This window comes from Mixophyes fleayi, chromosome 2, assembly GCF_038048845.1.
Source record: "Mixophyes fleayi isolate aMixFle1 chromosome 2, aMixFle1.hap1, whole genome shotgun sequence".
Taxonomy (NCBI): domain Eukaryota; kingdom Metazoa; phylum Chordata; class Amphibia; order Anura; family Limnodynastidae; genus Mixophyes; species Mixophyes fleayi.
This window is the reverse complement of record NC_134403.1, coordinates 311,707,122-311,727,918: the sequence shown is the minus strand read 5'-3', so window position 1 is coordinate 311,727,918 and position 20,797 is coordinate 311,707,122. Positions and strand designations below refer to the sequence as shown.

Here is a 20,797-nt window from a genome sequence, read left to right as displayed (position 1 = left end):
ATGACTTGGTGTTAGTAGTGGGATAAAACAGATGGAAAACCAGTACATTGGACTGTTTAAAATAATAAACCTGCAGTAGGCAAGATAAACTTCCCCATTGCTCCCTTTGCTGCCAGACATTGCTTTGTCTGACTGCTGAATGATTAGTCCAGAATGATTAGACTGCTTTTTAAGAAATGTTGTATTTGCAATATATATTTCAAAATATGCTATATAAATTGAAGTTTGAAGATTTGCTGGTGTGTTGAATATATTATGCATTTTATGAATTGATACATAGGTAAGAAATGTTGCACCTTTATCCCGGATAATTCCAAATAATGCAGAACCAATGATGGCGACTGCTGCTTTATCACAACTCTTGGAGCCGAACAGATTGACTTTTAAGAACCAAGTAAATTCACTATCATTAATATCAAAATTTAAGAGTTACTAAGCTGGATAATACTGATTGTTTTTGTCAGGGAATTAGTAAGAAATTCTCAGACTATTTGAATTTATGAGAGGTAATTTCTTGAAAGCAAAGTGTATCTTAACTCCTTTAGAGATTAGTCTTAGAGTGATGTAGTGTCCCCCTGCAATTCAGATTACTCTCCCAATAACAGCAATACAGCCACTTACATAGCCTAACACATAGTTGATGTCCACGTTAAGATAGCTATCAAGCAATATGAGTTTACTACAAGACACACAAAAATTATAATGCAGTATAGCATTTGAGAATTTATTATTCCAAACCATGCTGTAATATTGCTCCCAATGAGCATAGATGGCGAAAATAAGGTCAGAGATTGCTTATACAGTAGGGGTCTGTAAGACAGAGCGTCTCCCAGGAGAGATACTGTAGCAATGCGCCCAAACCAAAATCAGCTAGCAAGCGCTGATGTATTCAAGGCAGCCTATAACTTGACCTGTTTATCTGATGATGTATCATATGCTTGTAAGGACCCCTGTTAAAGGGTAAATATACCTATTTTATCACTCCACTATGCCTTCTCTAAATATATTTGTCGGCTGACGAATTCCGGATAGGTCTTCCGGGCTCCTAGGAGAGCAGGCCATTCTCCCACATATTGCCCACTTGGGAGTCTCAGCGATGCGATTTGCAGTGAATTACATCATTTTGAGCCTGCCCACACTTCAAAATGTTTTTACAAATAATTGCCTCACAGAGCCAAAATGCCACCTCAAAGCGCCTCGTTCCCTTCTGTCCTCACCTACCCTCCGGGATCTCAAGGTGAAAAATTTGGTAAGTATGCCTTTAAAACTTACAGTTGGGTCTCATTACTTACAGTGTAAAAGATGTTATTTTGGCAGTTAAATCAAATTCAATTGCATGATTCATATATTGGTTATTAACAGAATTAATTTTAATTTAGCCGTTCGTTAGTACCAAAATACCGTACAAAAATAAAATGGAAAAAAGTACCAAACCCTCTCAGTAATATACATATTAAAAAAAAAAGAGAAGAATGAAAATTATAAAAAAAATATAAGAAGATATTATTTGAAAATAATAAAATTATTATTTGTAATTTTAACTAGTGCAAGATTTCAACTGCAAAGTAATTCTTTGCAGCAATATATAAGTATCATAATGGGCCTAATTTATTGACAAACGCAAAACAAACATATGTTTTTGTTTTTTTTTAAAAACGCATATACATCGGGCATATGCACGTCTGTATTCAACAAGGATCAGATCGGAACATACGCCTGTTGATGGATACGAGTCTATGTTTACTCTTCTCTAACAAACAAGACACTGCAGGATACGTTCAATACATATATGAAATATCAAGTCACAAACGAATACACAGAAAAAAATTTCAATTAATGTCACCTGTTCATAAACTCCCCTACTCCACTCAGTCCCGCCCCTGAAATCATAAGCGGTCATAACTTTCCTTTGCGCTTGAAGATGAATTGGAAGCGGCTTCGCTTTGAAGCGTATGGTCCAGTTATGGTTATATGTAGAGTAATTGTGCGCATTATATGTCATTTACACCTCTTAATAAATCAGGTCCCATGGAAATGTCATGACCCGGATTGTGTTATAGTGTCATAATAGTATGAGGTATTCCCAATTTCCAGACATAACTGTCTATTGGAGCATGTGCATAGCACTTCTTCCATTTGATGACAGCATTAGGCAGTCAGTGGATAGTGAAAGTACTTTGTGGAGGAGCAGTATTTTTGTCTGGGCTCCCAGAGCAACCCCAGCATGGTATATAGCAGAAGTATTGCATTAAGTAATGCTCCAATTTATAACGATACACAAAGATTGTTACAGCAGCTCGTTAATAAACTCCTAAGATTTTTTAAAAGTTATATTGGGATAAATAGATGCTGTTTAACCAACTCTGGTTTTAAACAGATATAAATCAGAGAACCAAATTTTGGGCTACCGAGTTGAACCAAGGCATGGCTTGGTTTCTCCCCCCTAATTCGCATCTGAAAACAAGGCAAAACATCATTTCAGCTACCATTTTAGAATTGACAGCATATGGGGAGGTCCATTACTGGAATTGTGTTTTGATAAAGTGGGTTGCTGAGTGTGAAAAAGGCAATCAATATGTACTGACCTAGCTGTGATATTACTGCAGAAATCTTTACAGTTTATTTACAGATCACAGTCTGATGGAATTGTGTCTTAAAGTGGATGTGAAAGAGAGATGGTGAAAGTATTGTTTTATTTTAAAATACAAGTCTTTGATGAATGTGAAAGCAGTACCACATCTGTAATAAACGACCAAAAAACAGGGTGCTGTGTTTGATTGTGGACAGCATACAACCCGAGAAAAACAAAGTATTTCTTGATTTTAAAATCAAAGTGTTTAAATGTAAAGACTATTGTGTGAGGGACAGTGTAATATCTGTACTAGCAAGTGGCCAAAAAGCAGGGTGCTGTGTTTGACAGCACAACCCTTTTAAAAAAACAAAACAAAAAACTAAAGCATTTTTTTAACAAAACAATTGTATAAATTTGAAGGATATTGTGGAGCAGTGTCTGAATTGCAAGGTAACTGTCCCTCCTTTCCTCATTGGCCTTAATCTGGTGTGGTGGCAGCTACAAGTAGCTACATCTCAAAGTAGCTTTACTCCTGTTGTTAATCATGGATAGGTCTACAGATCAGCAGCACCCATTAGTAGTACTTTTTCCTCTACTAGTAAAAAAAAAAGTCACGTGGAAAGAACGTGTAAGAAAGGTCACTCCAAATCCAAACAGTGTTTGTCAATCTCAAAGAAAACGTCAACCCTTGATGTAAGTATTATGGTAAAAGTCACTGATGAAACTTGGTGAAAAACTAAAATCCAATACACCATGAGCAGTGGCAAGGCTCAAACAATGCCCAAACTTTGTCAGTAGTGGTACTGCTATTGCTCTTATACGCACTAGAATGCCCATTGCAAAAGCGAGTGCCCAACACATCCATGCATCTTGTGTAAATTCCCATACATCACTTTCTCACTCAAATGCAGGTCTGTCACCTCCAAAGCAGCCACATCAGTGCATGAAACGAACACGGTGAGGCTAAGTGACAAATTTGGCATTCACAGATTCCTGAGGAGAGTCTAAGGGTGTCCATGAGTGATATGTGCGAGTCTGACATTGTAATTATAGTGCAGCTTCCTTCCAAATTTTACCAACCATTTGGAAATGTAAGGATGAGTAGTAATTATGAGGATTTAGACAAAGAAATTAAGGATGCTATTTTGGAAGTTGCTAATGTGCAACAAAATGAGGGGGGTTATTGTGGAACCGACAACGATGAAAATATTGGACTTGGACACAATCCTCATTATTTTGTTCAAGTAAAACAGCTACCAGTGGTAACATCTCCTGTCCATAAGTGCATTGTCATGCATGGGCAAAGACATGAAAAAGGGAAAGGAGGGACATGGTACCTTACTCCAGCACACTGGATAATCAATTCAGTTTTATACCAGCTATTCAAACATTTGAAAATGTAACAAATGAAGTGAGTTCAGGTACTGTCAGCATTAGTCAAGTTATACCCCTAATCAAACAACTGGAAATGTAACTGGAGAAGCTGAAGGAGGAGATGACAGTAAGCGATTATGCTACAAATGTTGGCCTTGCAGATCAAGCTCTTTCACTAGGACCCAAGGGTTTGCAAAATCTTAAAATTGGATCACTACAGTTTGGCAACCATGCTTGATCCTAGGTTTAAGGCTCTCCTAAAAATGCTACTGACAGAAAAAATACATAACTGTGATGAGTCAACACAGCACACCAACTTGAAAGATTATTATAGTGGAGCATTACTTTGAATGATAATGTACAAATTAGCATCTCAGACAATCCCTTTGAATTCTGGGAGAAAAAAAAGACAATTTGGAGCCCCTTGTACAAATTAGCTACAGTGTACTTAAGCTGCCCACCCTGATGAGTGTACTCGGAAAGAGTGTTTAGCACAGTCGGGAACATCGGGAGTGATCCAAAGAAAATGTTGAAAAACTGGTGTTCATCAAAATGAACTACTATGACCGGATCACTTCTAAATGACTTATGGTATAAATGTATTTAAAGGAAATAGCGCAGGGCACTTATTTATATAATTGCAAATGTATTTATTTTTGATATTGTGTGTATTTTGGTAAAGGAAATATCTTTATTTCTGAGACCACAGGAGGAAATTCATTTTTGTTTTAACTTTGCTAGAGGAAATGCATTATTTCTGAGGTATATATCTGAAGCAATAGTCATTTGAGGAAGTGTTTTGTGTATTTTGGTGTTGAGAAATGACTTGTTTGGGGTTTTGTAACTTTTCTTTGGGAATTATCAAGTGGAGGAAATTTGTATCTATCTGAAGAAAGGACCCATGTTAATTAGACATTTTGATGTGTGATGTCCAAACACACCTGGAGGCACAGGAAGGTTTAATTAGACTTGCTGTTAGATTTCCTTTGTGTCTAAAACAAGATGCAGGAAATCACAGCAAGTTTTAGGATATCACAGATAAGTGTAAATATTGTTAGCTTTGCATTGCATGTAAATCCATGTTTGGGTAAACATATTGCATCCTAATACTAAAAATAGCTCAGACCTCAGGAGGCTGGCTTACCCTGTGAGGCTGTGTCCAAAACTGTGTAAAAAAGCACTGTTTTGTATTGACAGTTGTATTTCTTGCTTCATCTGACCTGCTCAACCAGTGTGAGCAAATAAACATCACTTGCTTCAAAGACCTGCTTGTAAACTTCTCTATCCCTGTGACCTACAAATTAGAACGAACTCTAATTCATTAAAGGCCGTTATGAGGTTTGGACCCAGCTTTCCGGTACCGCCGCTCTGTCCGCTACCCAGCAGCTCTGGCCAGTGTGATAGGCCAGGGGGAATCCATCCACAGCAACAGTGATCCATAGGAAGAGGTCAGGGGTACCAGCCCAGGTACACAGGTACACAGGTACACCAGTAGCAGGGTACACTAGCAGCATCAATTACCTAGAAGAAACCTGGTACAGGATGCCGGTAAGGAGTCCAGTGGTGACAGAATTTGTAAGCCCCGCCTACTGCGGTTAAAGGGCGAATTTGGAATACCGAAAGGGAACGGTGGCAAAGTAAGCCCAACCGGTTCCCAGCACTAACAGGCAGGGTGGCATAGGCGGTCCATCCTGACACAGATTTCTGGTGGCAAGCGGTGTGATAATCCCACTTTTCGTGCACCAATCAGGAGAGCAGAATTATTCAAAAGAGGAATGACTGCAGCCAGGAGAACAAACAGGTTGTCTAAGTACAGTAAAATGTCCTCGACATACTGTGCCAAGCAAAGAAGTTAGAAATTCCTTACACAGTGAGAAGGAGCAAAATGAAAAAGGCACTGAAGGTCTAAGATGCAGAGTACGGGTCAGCAGAGTAGGAAGCTGACTGCGACAGTGATCAGGTGGAGACGTTCACTCCAAACCTAGAGGTACCTGCAGTAACATCCCAGAACATAGCATCTGTTTCCAACGAGTCACCCCCCACAGAGTGAACCAGTGGCGCAAGTTCAAAAGGAAAAGGGAACGGAGGCAAAGTAAGCCTAGCCGGTTCCCAGCAACAACAGGCAGGGTGGCATAGGCAGTCCATCCTGTCACAACTATGAACTGTATATCGTTGTTGCCACCAATTACAAACAGAACCTAACACTGGATACTAGTGGGGATGAACGGATATTGTATGATGATGATCTTAAAATCATCAACATTGAGTAAGATGACCACTGTTAGCCTAAAGTCCATTTGTAGATTGTTAAAATCCCTATTTATTCTAGAGTTCAACAAGCAACAACCAAAATGTTTTCTTTTAAGGGGGCACAAACAAATCAAGCACTTCAGCCACAAAAGTGGCATTCCCTTTCACAGAAGTACTTAGTTTGTTAAACTATGCATATCCTTTTTTATATAACATAAGAAAGGGAGGTCCCAAAGAGGTATTGCCCACCATGGTATATCATCTTTTCTAAAATGACCTTTTATTACTACCACGGCTATCCCTCTCCATGTCTCACAAGCTGTAGAACATTGTGAATAAAATAGGATGAAAATAGTGCTCTGTTTTTTAAAGGTGACCTTTACATAAATAAACTGCCATCCTATATGCCACAATGTTTCACAGGTATTGTACATTTTTTAAACTGTCGTGCTTGTGCTCCTGCTCTGTCACTGCTTTTAACCCGCCAGCTCGCTGCAGCCTTGACCATATTGGTGAAAATATTGACAGTTGTAAGGTGGTCAATAGAAAATAGACTGTAAATGAATAATAATATATATACTAACATAGCAAAAAAAACAGCTAAAAACGACATGATTTTACTTGTTATTTGAACATTTTAATGAAAATCCAAAACCCAAACCAAAACACACAATGGTGGTTTTGCCAAAACTAAAACATGAAGATGGTTTTAGAACCAAAACATGGGTGTCTCCGCACATCTCTATGTTTAACCAACTTCACTCCCTCTGTTAACGGTTTCCTTTGGTTACCAGGGGAAATCTGTTTAAAGCAAAAAGTATTTAGAGATATAGAGCTGTTACAGATACCAATTAGCTGTATGTGGAAAATGAGAAAAGCTAGGTAGGCAATTCTCTTTTTGGAATATGCCAGTAATAGGTGTACACAAATGCATTATAGGTAGATATATTTTTAAGTTACGGACAATCCTCTTTTTCCTACACAAATATCTACTATATCTACAGAGAACTTGTTAGTGCTTTTAAACTGCAACTACTTAATTGGAAAATGATATAATACTATGAGATTGTAATAGACATGTTTAGAGTATTGTAAAGATAGCTGCCCAGTGATTATCCTCTTGATGGCCTCATACATAGTGGCAATGGTTACTTACAAGCTAAATACTTCACATGAGAAAAGATCTATTGCACTCACCACAAAGCAGAAATATGAGTGTAGGTTTATGCTCAATCTTTAAGATACTTTTTTATTATATGTATATTCTATTACTCTGAGAACCATAAAGGTGGGGAACTTGACTTTGAATCACACTGTAGAATCTGACCTTACACACTAGATGAGGTGCTGTGTCTTTTCAAAGAATAAGCCACAGATATAATTATAAATCCCAAAAACATTGCTTGAAAGTTCAAAATTTGCAAAAAAAGTTATTCAATAACTAACTAATTTTCAAGGCATTTGTTATCGCACTCAGAGGTGTTTGAGACAGTGAGTCTAGTCCCTGTTTCTCTCAGACTAAAGTTTTCAGGTTAAATTTAGTTAGTTCCTCTAAATGTTGCCAGGAAATTACACTATAAGGTCCAAAGTAGAGATGTTCACTGACCCCCGTGTTCTGGTTTTGGATCTGTATTTTTTTAGAAAAATAGCTAAAATATGATAAAATCACATAATGGTGCTTATTTTTTATTCTTACATTATTATTAACCTCAATAATACTAATTCCAAGTCATTTGCAGTCAATTTTGACCAACTCACAGGTCACAATATTATTTTCATACACTTTTAAACAAATACTGCAGCGATTTGGCTGGATGATAAGCGACAGAGCAATGACTATCTAAGGGGGTCTGCCTCTCAGGACATTCATCACTGCATCACCAGAAGGGAAACAGCACAGCATATTTTTTGGGACAGCCCCACTGCACAGGCACTGTTGGATGCTTTGGAACATGAACTTAAGGACAATGTGCACAGAACTTGCCTTTCATACCATTCAGTATTATATGGATTATTTCCTAGGACTCATATCATTGGGGCAATCCAGGAGGCCTGGTGCCTTATGAACTGCTTTAAGGACGCTATTTGGCTTGCCAGGAATCGCCTCATCTTGAAAAGGGAGAAGATGACCATCCAGGACTGTCGTAGGCTGATCCACAGTCTACTAAGAGATTCTATAACACCATTGACAGTCCTGAGGAAGATGATTAATTTTCTGTCTCCCTCTTCTCCCCCTATGTGTCTGTTTATTCATTAAAACCTTGGGCTTGTGTCTCTCCCCCCCTTACCCCCTCCAACCCATTCCCCCATCACTGTTTGAAGTTTTGTTGGATGTCTTGCTTTAATTTATGCACCCTTCCCTATATTTGTGTCTGTTTCAATAGAGCTTCGGTCTTCTGTGTATTGCACAGTACAATGTGACTGCAGATATAGACCAATACTGCCAGCCCTAGTATTTGTTTTTCAGCAATGACAAATAGCAATGGAGTTCTCCTCTTTGCGTGTTACCTATATAACACTATATAACACTGTACATTATGGGACTGCAGATTTAGAAGATCAAGCCCGCCAGACCTATTAATTCTATTTCAGCAAAGACAATTAGCAATGGAGCTCTCCTGAATGTCACTGTAGACTTTGAAGAACACTGCTACCCCCTCCTCTTTCTATTCTACCTATGACGCTGCCCAACTGCTCTACAGACTACCAAGAACTGTGCAACCCCTTCTGTGTCCCTCTGTGAAATGGCGCTGGATCGCCATGTAGGGCGGTACTTATTGAATCCAAAACTCACGAGATCCGACGAAATAACAATGATGTTTTGCCTCGTTTTCAATCACGAGGGCGCACGAGCCGGCTCGGTACTCAGATCTGCCAAGTTCGGGTGTGTTTGGTTCTCGGGGAACAGAGCCTGAGCATCTCTAGTCCAAAGGGGCAGGGACGGATGTAAATTATTACATATTCTCTGTACAGTGCTGCATAATATGATTGTCACTAAATAAACCACAATAATAATGTATTTTAGCCTAGAAAACTATATACATATAATCTTGCACAGAACAGGCAGCTTAAGAAGGAGTTTCTCTTATGTGTTAGACTTAGCCATTTAAAATGCCAGCATAGTTTTGGTTAATGTTGTTGACTGCAAGTAGTATGATTCTACTGAACAGGAGCATAAATAAGCTAAATTAGAAATGAATACATAATTTACCTGTTAAGATTTAACAGATCACTAGACAAACTAATACATACACACAACAGAATAAATATCAACCTGTCTAACACACAAAGAATCCAATTTAACAAAAAAGAGTAGTGGTGATACAATTGGCATACAAATTACTGGCATAAGAAAAATTAGGTAATATCAGAAATATACCAGCACATCTTGTGATTGAGAAACAACTTCCGATGTCCCACTAGGAATCAAAGAAATACACAATCAGAAAAGTATTCTTTCCTAAATGTGACAGCTGACCTGTCATGTCTAATTACCTCAGTCTACTGGTGCACAGCAAGACAATCATACATCAATGACCTTCAATAGCTCCACTCAGGAAAACAAGCTAAGCTAAAGCTAATCTTCAAATCACTGGGGCTGGGAAGGCATCCAAAAAAATAACATGTTGTGTTGGGATAAGTTTGGGGCAGTGGGGCAGATGGCCAGAAAATGTGTGGTCTAAAATATATATATATATATATATATATATATTTTACAGGCATGGAGCCCGATTTACAATTAAATGTAAAAATGCATCCATGCACTTCCATTTCCGCTGTTATATTTTCATATCTGGTTCATAACCGTCGTCAACTTGAAAATTTGTGCCAGGCTTTAGGAACGAGCAAATATACGTATCTTGAAGATAGATGTACACCAAAATCGGATACATCTTTAAAAGGATGTTGACTTTAGTATCAATGCCTTACTGACCTGTCTTTTCAAGCGGAAGTGGGCTCAAAATTAAAATATGGCTACCAGTTGTGCGTATGCGTAGGGTGAAAATTATATACAACTCACATTTTTATGGGGTACAAATGGACCTACATCAAACTTAAAATTAGACCTATGGTCTACGTGATGTACTTTTCATTTAGCATAAAGCAAAACACTAATATCTTGTAATTATCAACTGTCAATCTGTAAATGTTTTGGACATGTAATATTTATAACATTTATATTTAGAATATTTTGAAATGACAATAGGTTTGGCAAAGGCTACAAAATAAGCAATTTAAATAATTATATTTTTGCAATCTTCATTTTATTCCCCTTATTTCAAACCTCCTTCGGAGGGACACAGTGTACATATTTGTATTATAAGGTAACCAAACTTGTGCCTGGTCTTGGTTATAAGTGATTTACAACGGTTGAATCCTTTGGTTCAGGCTTTTACAAGCTCCCCTCACATACATTATATATTGCTGCTTATAATGCATGCATCTCTATTTTTCGCATACAACAGACATCACAGAATCTTGTTTAATGACGTGTCATTCAATAAAAAAATGCCATTTCCTTCTCACAAAGTGTGTCAACTGTGAAACCGCTGACAAGTACATAAACTGGTGAACAAACAGTTGTGCACCCAAATCATTGATAAAGATCAAATAATCAAATACCACTAACAATGTAAATGTATACAATTATTAGAAAACACATAATGCATTAAATATGATACATTCTAAAAACACTTAGATGCACATGGACAAATACCTAAACAATTAGACAAAGCACACTGTAAAAATCAAAAAACCTCCTACTGTAAGTAAAGGGGAATTTACCTGGTTTTGCTACAATTTTCTAAGACACACTAATGTCTAATTTATATTGGATCCAGTTCCACAGACTCCATGTGTGCAATAGCAATACATGGGGCAGCACGGTGGCGTAGTGGTTAGCACATCTGCCTTGCAGCACTGGGGTCATGAGTTCAATTCCCAACCATGGCCTCATCTGTGAGGAGTTTGTATGTTCTCCCCGTGTTTGCGTGGGTTTCCTCCGAGTGCTCCGGTTTCCTCCCACACTCCAAAAAACATACTGGTAGGTTAATTGGCTGCTAACAAATTGACCCTAGTCTGTGTCTGTCTGTCTGTGTGTGCGTCTGTCTGTGTGTGTGTTAGGGATTTTAGACTGTAAGCTCCAATGGGGCAGGGACTGATGTGAATGAGTTCTCTGTACAGCGCTGCGGAATTAGTGGCGCTATAAAAATAAATGGTGATGATGATGATGAATACATTGTACCACAAAATAACAAATTACAGTAGAAAAGGTCTAAATAAATATTTATCAATATAGCAAATTACAATAATATTATAGCAAAGACATAGCAAACACTGTTTACAACAGGCTGGAGCACTTAAGACTCTCTAGGGCTGTATTTTGTGGATCCCTTTGGGGAATCCACACATTACATGTACCTAGAACAAAGCCTAGCAGCAGTGGAGGATTACTAAAAGTCCTCTTTAAGGTAAGGCACTAATAACTCATTTCCAATCCAAAACCTTTGAGAAAATGCAACTGACTAATTTAACCGATATTGAGTCTTTTAAAAGTCCCCTGATTTAATAGATATTATCCTAGATAGCACCAGCACATTCTAAAACATTACACAGCAAAATGAATTCCAACCAATTATTAGTTACAATTCAGAATAAAAATATGCAATAAAGTAATTAATGGACATCTAAATATGTTACAACTAAGATATATCATGATCCAGAGCAACAAGGAGAACCATAATTAAAAAAAATTAGATAAATATTAAAAAACAACTGTTGACTCCAATATCAATGTGTCTACACAATAAATAAGGTTTGGAGAAAATATATCATTATCTCCAAGCACCATATGAATTAGAGATTAAATAGGTTATTTACCTCTCTTTACATATTAGTTTTATCATTAAATTGTGTCTCAGAATTTTCTCTCCTTACATAATACATAACTACTGGCAACTTAGAGGAAAGAAAACATTGAAGTAACAAAAGTAGAGTAAAGTGATTTCCTTTCAGTATTGCAAGGACTTTAACTGCCCATTGTGATTCAGTTCACCATTCTATACAGAACATTTCCCTCCCCTAAGAAAAAGTAAGCCATTTGCTTAGAGCTATGATGCTTTCGAATTCCATGCACTGCACCTTCCCCATTCCAGAGCAATATTAAAGATTAATAAACCATACCCCCTTGCATAGCATTAATCAAACCAGCTTTCACTAAACAAAATGAACATACAGCATGCTGGTCAGATTTAGTGGAGTATAAACACTTCAGTTATTCAAGTATATCACTAATCCAAGTAATGCAAGATTTCGTAAGCAGTACGAATGGGGTTATTTTCCCTAGAAAAGCAATAAGCTTTGTAGAGATTTGTCTGAGATTTTCAAACTGCTCACATGGGTCTTGGACATTGTATTTTATTATAAATAGACACACAATTAAACCTATCCAAGAAATATAAACTATAGCTTTTATTGAAATATACATTTTACTTTAGGACTTATTTTTCCCGTTGGATGCCTAGGAATTTAAAAAGTCTACTATATAGCGGAGAAAGCAAAAGGGAATAATACCATTATTTTTAGAAAGTCATTTTGTAAACCACAATGTGGGAACTTTGCTAATTTTAGCATACACTTTGTCTATCTATATGCGTTATCTGATACAATACTAGTGACTTTATGTAGTGAAGCACAAAAGAGGGACATGTATCTTGTTGCTCTTGCAGCTCCAACTATTCAAGGCACTGGTTCTAGACCCTACATTAGAAGCCAGCAAGTGCCACACAGCTTTTATGATAGTCTTGCAAGCATCAGAGTCTCTCAACTTTAAGGGATAGATTTACTAAACTGCGGGTTTGAAAGAGTGGAGATGTTGCTTATAGCAACCAATCGGATTCTAGTAATTTATTTAGTACATTCTACAAAATGAAAGCTAGAATCTGATTGTTTGCTATAGGCAACATCTCCACTTTTTCAAACCCGCAGTTTAGTAAATATGCCCCTAAGGCATGTCCCATTTGGAATGCTGGGACCAAGTGTTACATTTTGTTGAATATTTTAGTTTCCGTTCTTTGTTTCCAAAATGGGTCCAAGAAATGTACACTACACTATACTCTGCTGTTCCCACCCTTCCTCTTTGAAAGAAGTCAAGTGCATATTGATGTCTATAGGTTGGAATACAAGAGTTCATATTATCTGAGAACCAATGTTACTATTCACTGGATTTATAATAAGAAAAAGAGAAATAAGTTGGTTACTACAAGTGCACATTCAACTCTCACTATTATATTAATTTAGCAGGAGAAGCATCCTTCAATTAAAAACTTAACTTTTATTTAGTATTGTAAAATATAATATAAAATTAGCGAAATATAAAACAAAGTGAAAATTGTACAAACATAAGTGAGTTAAAACTGCTAGCTGCACCTATAAAGTCTTTATATAGTTCAAAGGGCTAAAGCTCTTAATTCAATCTCTAAGATAATGAGCTCGAACTATCAAGGTTGTGCCAGGTAAGAAGGTTGTAAATTCCTATCACCTTTTCTAAATATATTCTGACAAAATGCTGCTAGCTATCCCACGCCAAATCCTACTGTGTGCCTTCTATCATCAGGCAATCACATAGAGATAATTGATGTGCCCTAAGGCTATCTATTATCTGAGTATCTAAACGTTTGTAGTCGTAGCTATAGGAGGTGATTTGCAGACTGCCTGGCAGGAACTCCAAATAGACCGTGGGCTAAACGGAGCAAATATCTGTATAGAAGATGAGCAGCCTCAAAATTTGATGAAGATAGCAGAAACTCCGACGCACGTTTCGCTAAGGTATGCTTAATCTGTGGCAAGCCGAGGGACAGATATAACATTTCTAAAATAGTAAGGGGGCCACACCTCCATCTGACATCAGAACAGCCAGTCATGAGAAGGCTTTATTGGATTGATGAACAGTAGCGCTGTCCTATTATAAGTAGATATATTAAAAGTCCCGCCTCTTAATGATTCTGATTGGTCCAGAATCGATCTAATAAGGATAACTCTAGAATCATACTTACTTAATTGTAAATGACAACCAAATATAGTAAAAAAGGGGGCATTTTTTTAAATAAAAAGTATTATTCAAAATAAAGAACTTATAAATTGATGAATTTATTATTTACATGTCTCTTATGTTTAAATGACTAATGTCTGCTTCTACTATAATAGTGATTTTTTTTTATCTTATATGTTATAATAACGTGACTGCCATTAATTGAAATTATTATTAGACACATTAAATCTTATGTTGATCACTACTATATATATTATAATAAGGTTTGTCTATACATATAAGCCTGAATTAAATAGAAGTGATGGAATTAAAACGTGCTTAATGTGAATAACTAAAATAAAAGGGTCATGTAAGAGTTCCATTATAACAAAATGAGGAACAAAGTAAGTGTTCATTTAAAATAATATTGTGACTTATAGTGAAAATGAAATAGAGTCTATTATGAAGTGTATGTAAATATATAGTGTAACAACCTTTTAATTTTGATTATATATTATAAGAAAATTAGAATATGATTGTTACATATACAAGGAGGTATATTTCTTAATTTTCTATTTTTATTTACACTATAAGAGAAAAAAATCGCAATAAGGAGTGCATAGTCTAAATAGATTCCTTATTTATGTATCTTTCATTGTTAATGTTTCTAATAGTCACTCTGCCATAGAACTGCTTGACTATCAGTAAAGGATTTGGGAATATAGATTGTATCCATTTAGAAATGAATTTTATTTTTATTAATACTTTCTAATCTATTTAAACATATTAAGCAGCTGATCTAATTTGAAGGGATATGGATACAAGAGTCGAATTTTGTAGGAAAATAGTGTAATTGTTGTTCTCATTCAGCCCTTGTGGATGAATAGTCCCCATTAGGAAGATCATTCTAGCTTCTTTTTTGAAGAGTTCCTGTTTTATGTCTCCTCTTCTTATTCCTAAATTGATTTTCTCCATGATATATGCAATCAGATCTTTGGGGTTACTATTGTGGACTTTAAGGAAATGTTTTGCCACCCTGGTTATAATTTTCATTTTCTTGATATCCTGTTTCGCGTTCCAGATATTTCCTATGTGTTCAAGTAATCTCTGTTTAAACAGTCTGCTTGTCATTCCGATATACCTGAGGGTCCATGTACACAAGACAATAGATAACCCCTTGTGTGTCACAATTAAGGAAGGTATTAATAGTGTGGCTGTGATTATACTTATCCATAAATTGTTTCATTTTTTTTTAGTAAACTTGCACGCTTTGCATTTACCGGATTCACTGGATTTCCCAGTCTTCAAACTTTAACCTCAGCTCGTCACCTCCTTGGGTACATGTGGCTTCAACAAGGTCACCTTGAGGAAGCAGTGGGAAAGGGCTAAGGCATATCCCTTTGCAAAACACAATGGGTAACTTGCAGTTGGATCTCAAATGCAGAGTTTATTTAAGAGTTCAAAAGTGTATTGTTATGATTTTTCCCCTGCAAAGCCTAACTAGAAACAGGCAAACTAAGGATTCTGTTTTAATGACCATGTAGCCCCCTGTTCATTGGCATTTACCTTTGGATCAGTCGCTCTCTCAAGCAAGCTCAGTTCTCTCCATATCAGGCTCTGGTGGGTAAAGTGAACGGGTGCCCCTACATATGTCAGTTTAGTAACTAGGCAGCTGAGGAGCAGCTAATGCAGGTGTAGTAGTGACGTTTTTAAACACTTAAATTCCACCGCACATTCTCTGTCATGGGGTGGTACCTCAATAGTCCAAGAACTAATGCATTAAAGTGTAGTTAAAATACAATAAGAATTTTTGAAAGGAAAAATGTAAAGGATTAAGGTTATTAGGTTAAGGATGAAGTTGGTATTTTGCTTTGTATTTGGTGTTAATGTTAAGATCATTATACACACAAATGAGGGAGATGACTTCCTTAAAACAACAGGTTTTCTGTTTTTCTATTACACTGAAAGAATGATATAAAAGGTCTCTAACAAACACTCTTCTTTGCTAAGAAGTCCAATGGTAGCCCTCTATCCTCTTCCAAGTACTGTACAGTTTGGTTTCTAAGGTAACACTTTCATAAGATTAACAAATGAAATAAAAGGAATGCTAAAAACGAATATGCCACTCACTACTTATTAGATGACATCTTACAAAACCTACAGAAATGTTAAACACCTATCTGCTTACAATAAACATCTCTACAGCATCTCACAGGATGAATACACTGATCCACAAGAAGAACATTACAACATGAGCAGTTTACTTCATGCATAAACATATACTGCACATAAAAACATCCAGATATGACAGATAATAGCTTGTATAGAATGCTGTGCTTTGTGTACAGACTTAAAACATTTTTATGGGTGTGGCAGTTATTTTTGAATCGTGGAAATATATACTTTTTATTTAGAGCAATAGTGACCTAGTAACATGGTCCTTTCAACCATAAGTATTTGAATTCCTTCCTATGAAAAAGTCAATTAGGTTTCTTACAGAGGGGAAACCATTACCTAGCATAAACTTGAAAGGTATTTTAAATATTTTAAAGAAAGGTACCTATTTGTGAAATCTATAAATATGTACTGAATTATTCCTCTTGCATTTTGTTCTTTGTAGTTACAAACTGAATAAATACATATAGGCCAGGCTATGAAGAGTCCATACTGGAGATATTATGTATGCCGAGTCATGGCATTCATTCACATCTCTATTTGATGCATTCACAGTATCTACATTTGCATGCTTTCTGTTTAGAAAAACTTAAATACATACTTGCGTCTTCTGGTTTTTCGGGCTCTTCGGAAGTGCCCTCCTCTTGAATTTCTTGTTTTTGACATGGCTCTGTTGGTTCCAAAATACTCACTGGTGACAGAGGAGCACAATGGCTTAACCCAGCATCTCTAGGTAGTGTGAAACTGCGTGGTTTTGCCCTACTGCCACCTAATACTTGTAATCTGTTACCCTCAGCTAAAGGAAATAGGCCATAGTGATCTTGCTGGTGGTATTTTGGAGCTGGAAGTGTAGACTGCCGCCTGTGATCTGGGGAGGCCACTCCTGGGTCAGTGAACACAGAGTCCTCCAGAGGAAGAGTCTGAAGATAGTGAAGTCCTGAGCTGGTTAACGGTGTCTCAATTAAGTCCTGCCAAGATCGCCTCTGACTGGCGGTTTTACGCACAGGAGAATCGTTGGTACTCCCTGCAAGTTCCAGGCGGTTTTCCTCATGGGAAGATTGGGATTGCGAGGTTCCTGTGGAAGATAACCTACTGTGTTTTGGTTCCACAAAAGGGCTGGCACAAGTCATCTGTAAGGTAAAAAAAAAAATGGTATTTATAATGGATCTTGCTAGCCTATATTGAATACATCAATCATGCTGATCTTCGGCACCAACAAGCAAACACCTCAGTACAATGAGACCCATAAATATCCTACAATAAATCTAAGATGGGTGATAACTAATCCACACCCCTAGTCTGATCTGACAGATAGATGATTAGGCTGCAGTGTATCATGCCTCTTGCTGGGTCACCACACATCTACTTGAAGCTACTTGGATTTTCAGCAGCAACAATACTAGACTATTGGTGGTGAGATTTTAAACGTCAGAGGCCAGAAACTTTTTGATGATACAACTAGAGGCAGTTTGAGAAGATGTTTGACTGCACAAAATGTACCATTCATTAACCTCCACCACTTATATAATTCCCCTTAACACCAATATTGGTGTGAATATTTATTGAGGAGGGGTGCACCCGGTCATATAAATGGATAACCTTAATAAACAGAGAAAAGAGAAAATGACCTTAAGGGGCACTCAGGAATGGGTATAAACAACATATATATCAGCATTATATTAATATGTTAACATTATTAAAATCATTCTTTATTGTGTATTATGTTTGTAACGTACTTCTAGTAGCGAAATATTTAAAATTTGTAATAGCAAACATACATTCACATAAATAATAAATCAGTTAAAATAGACAATACTTATTGTCTAGCCGCGAAGCTACTCTGATATCCTTATATAATAGATAGATTATTGCTTTCATAGGACCGCTCAATGATATAGCAATCAAACTCCAATTGCTGATTTACAAAAAATATCTTCCTCAATTGAGGTTATACCTCTGTGATGGGCTAATTAGGGGTTAAATCTGTCAGTGGATTGTATCACTTCTTATATGCCCTAAAGCCCCTTATACCAATAATGTTAGCTACAAATAAAGATGCATCCCTAATAATTCCATATATTGAATGTCTGGAGTGATGTTTTTATTAACATCTCTTACATAAAACCAGTGATCTGACCTGTCTCTATACCGCTCCTTCAATGATACTAATGATATATATGGAGAGATAGAGATAAATTTCTTAAGGTCTCACACTCAGCAGTACTGCCATCTAGCTAACTGCTGCAGCACTGTGAACTATTAGAGATCATAGGCACCGCTAACCAGGGGCGGATTGGGAACTTAAAGTGGCCCTGGAAAAAATTATTGAAGTGGCCTCATGTCGGCAGGACCAAAATAACTGTAGGTGGGACCAACACAAAAGTAGGCGGGATTTAGAACTACAGGAATTTGGTTGTAGTAACATTTAGAAAAACCTAGATGTGATGACTTTACACACAGTGGGTTATCTCTAAAGCCATGCAGGGCAAATGTATAGTATACTATAGGCAGCCCCCTCTTAGTATAGTATCGCATAGGTAGCCCCCCAATAGTATAGTATAGGTTGCCCCCCTTAGTATAGTATAGTATACTAAGCCCCCCTCACTTACCTTCAGTTGCTCTGAGCAGCGTCTCTTCTCACATCAGGTAGACAGGAAGTGAAGTTAGACTTCCTGTCTGCCGAACAGCACCGTGGGAGCCTAGCAATTGGCTGCCTGTTGCTGCCCACTGAACACCAATATTTTAGATTGGTTTCCTGTACGTGCCTCCCTCCGCCGCATCCAAATGCGCCCCCCGGGAAAATCTGAGGTGGCCTCCAGGTGGCCTCGTTAGGCATCGGCCTACCGGGAAACTTCCCTGTAAGGTCTATGGCCAATCCGCCCCTGCCGCTAACTTAAGGCATAGACTAATCTGCTTACTAACTGCCTATGGTTAAGAGGTATAACTATTAATAGCAATAGGAGTTGGAGAGTAGCGTCTGACAGAGGCTCTGCTGTGGCCTACTCAGGAATCAGATGCTCTATCCCATTTTATCAGGGACTCCAAAATTGATTCGCCATAATTCATGTAGGGACAAAAAGGGAGGTGGGGTTTTAACTTAAAAAGAAAATGAGCAGAAATGGAATTAGCCTCTCTATTAACCACAAATAATTATATAATATTTAAAATTGTGTCATATGTGAGGAATGAAGAATGAAACTACAATAAAGCATATTAAAACAACTTGGGGGTGTATGCTCAATCACCCAAAACTGAACTGTAAAACCAGCGGCCATTGACAGGATTAATTCTAGTTGACTGGAAATTTTCAAATGCACGAAAAGACAGTTGACTGGAATCTGCAGTGGCAAAAATAAACATAGCTAAAAATAATATTTAATGCATAAAAAAAAAATAATGCTGCTTTTACAGCCATTTATTAAAGTAAGAGTACCTGAACAATCTGGTACAAACACATTGCAAATATAGGTGACTAAACACCATACTGGAAAAGAGAGAAAGGCTTGGGGCCTTTAGGAATGGTTTTATTAGGGATTTTGCAAAGCATCTGTGGCAGTAAGTATTATGACCGCTATTGTTTGATTCTCAATATACCCAAGGCCCAGCTCCTCAAACAGCCATCCACACACATCATACAGATACAAGCAACACAAATAAAAGTGCTATGCTGGTGACAGGGAGTATATAAAAGTATGTCAAACATGCTAATATAAATCAATTTTACATTTTTAAATAAATAATGTAAAAACGATCAGTATTAAGAATGGCCCTGTACATGCTGTTATCTGTTCTAGTAGAGGCAGACAAATTACAGGGAGGCATTTTTGTCGAAAAATAAATAGAATATAAAAAAAAGGGCATAAAACTATCTTATGTAAAATTGTATACCAAAATAAATTATCTATAGATATATTCTCCTTATAAACTTCAAATGTCACTGAAACTGGTCACCTGGGGGGCAGCTGTTGACCTCAAAAGGCACCACCTCCCTGACAGCACGGTAACTGAGCGAACAAAAATGTTCTTAATTGGTTTGGATTATCTACCACAAGTGTAGAAAACAAGTGACAGAAAAAGTAGAATAGTAAAACAGAGCTATAAAGTCACTGCTGCAGATCATGTAATTGCTAAACAAATGTAAAATATAAAATTGTTGCAAAGTGACTGTGTGCTGTTATTTATACAGAGTTTTAAATTCACAATACAAATGAGAGCTAGAGTTCTAAGTGTAACTGGGGGGCAAGAATCCAGACATAGAACTTATTTGCAATTCATGGGGCTCCTTACTGCTACATAAAACGTAGGTGATCAGAAGTGTTTGCCTACTACTTGGTGCAATGATGTTCATGAAAAGTCAGTCATTTCACAGGAAAAAATGCAATGCGCCTGTTTAGGCA

At 37.1% G+C, this 20,797-nt stretch overlaps 1 protein-coding gene across 5 annotated transcripts in view; it reads right to left on the bottom strand.

The window, feature by feature from the left end:
• CNKSR2 (connector enhancer of kinase suppressor of Ras 2) overlaps positions 1-20,797 on the bottom strand; it is a 273,911-nt gene that overhangs the window by 47,179 nt on the left and 205,935 nt on the right. For 4 of the 5 annotated variants that reach the window (XM_075196557.1, XM_075196558.1, XM_075196560.1 and 1 more), the window contains one exon: positions 17,002-17,530. In XM_075196557.1, coding sequence (XP_075052658.1) covers positions 17,002-17,530 — 529 coding nt within the window. Of the gene's footprint in view, positions 1-16,465; positions 17,531-20,797 lie in introns of those variants that run through there. The other variant, XM_075196561.1, reaches the window with a different exon arrangement.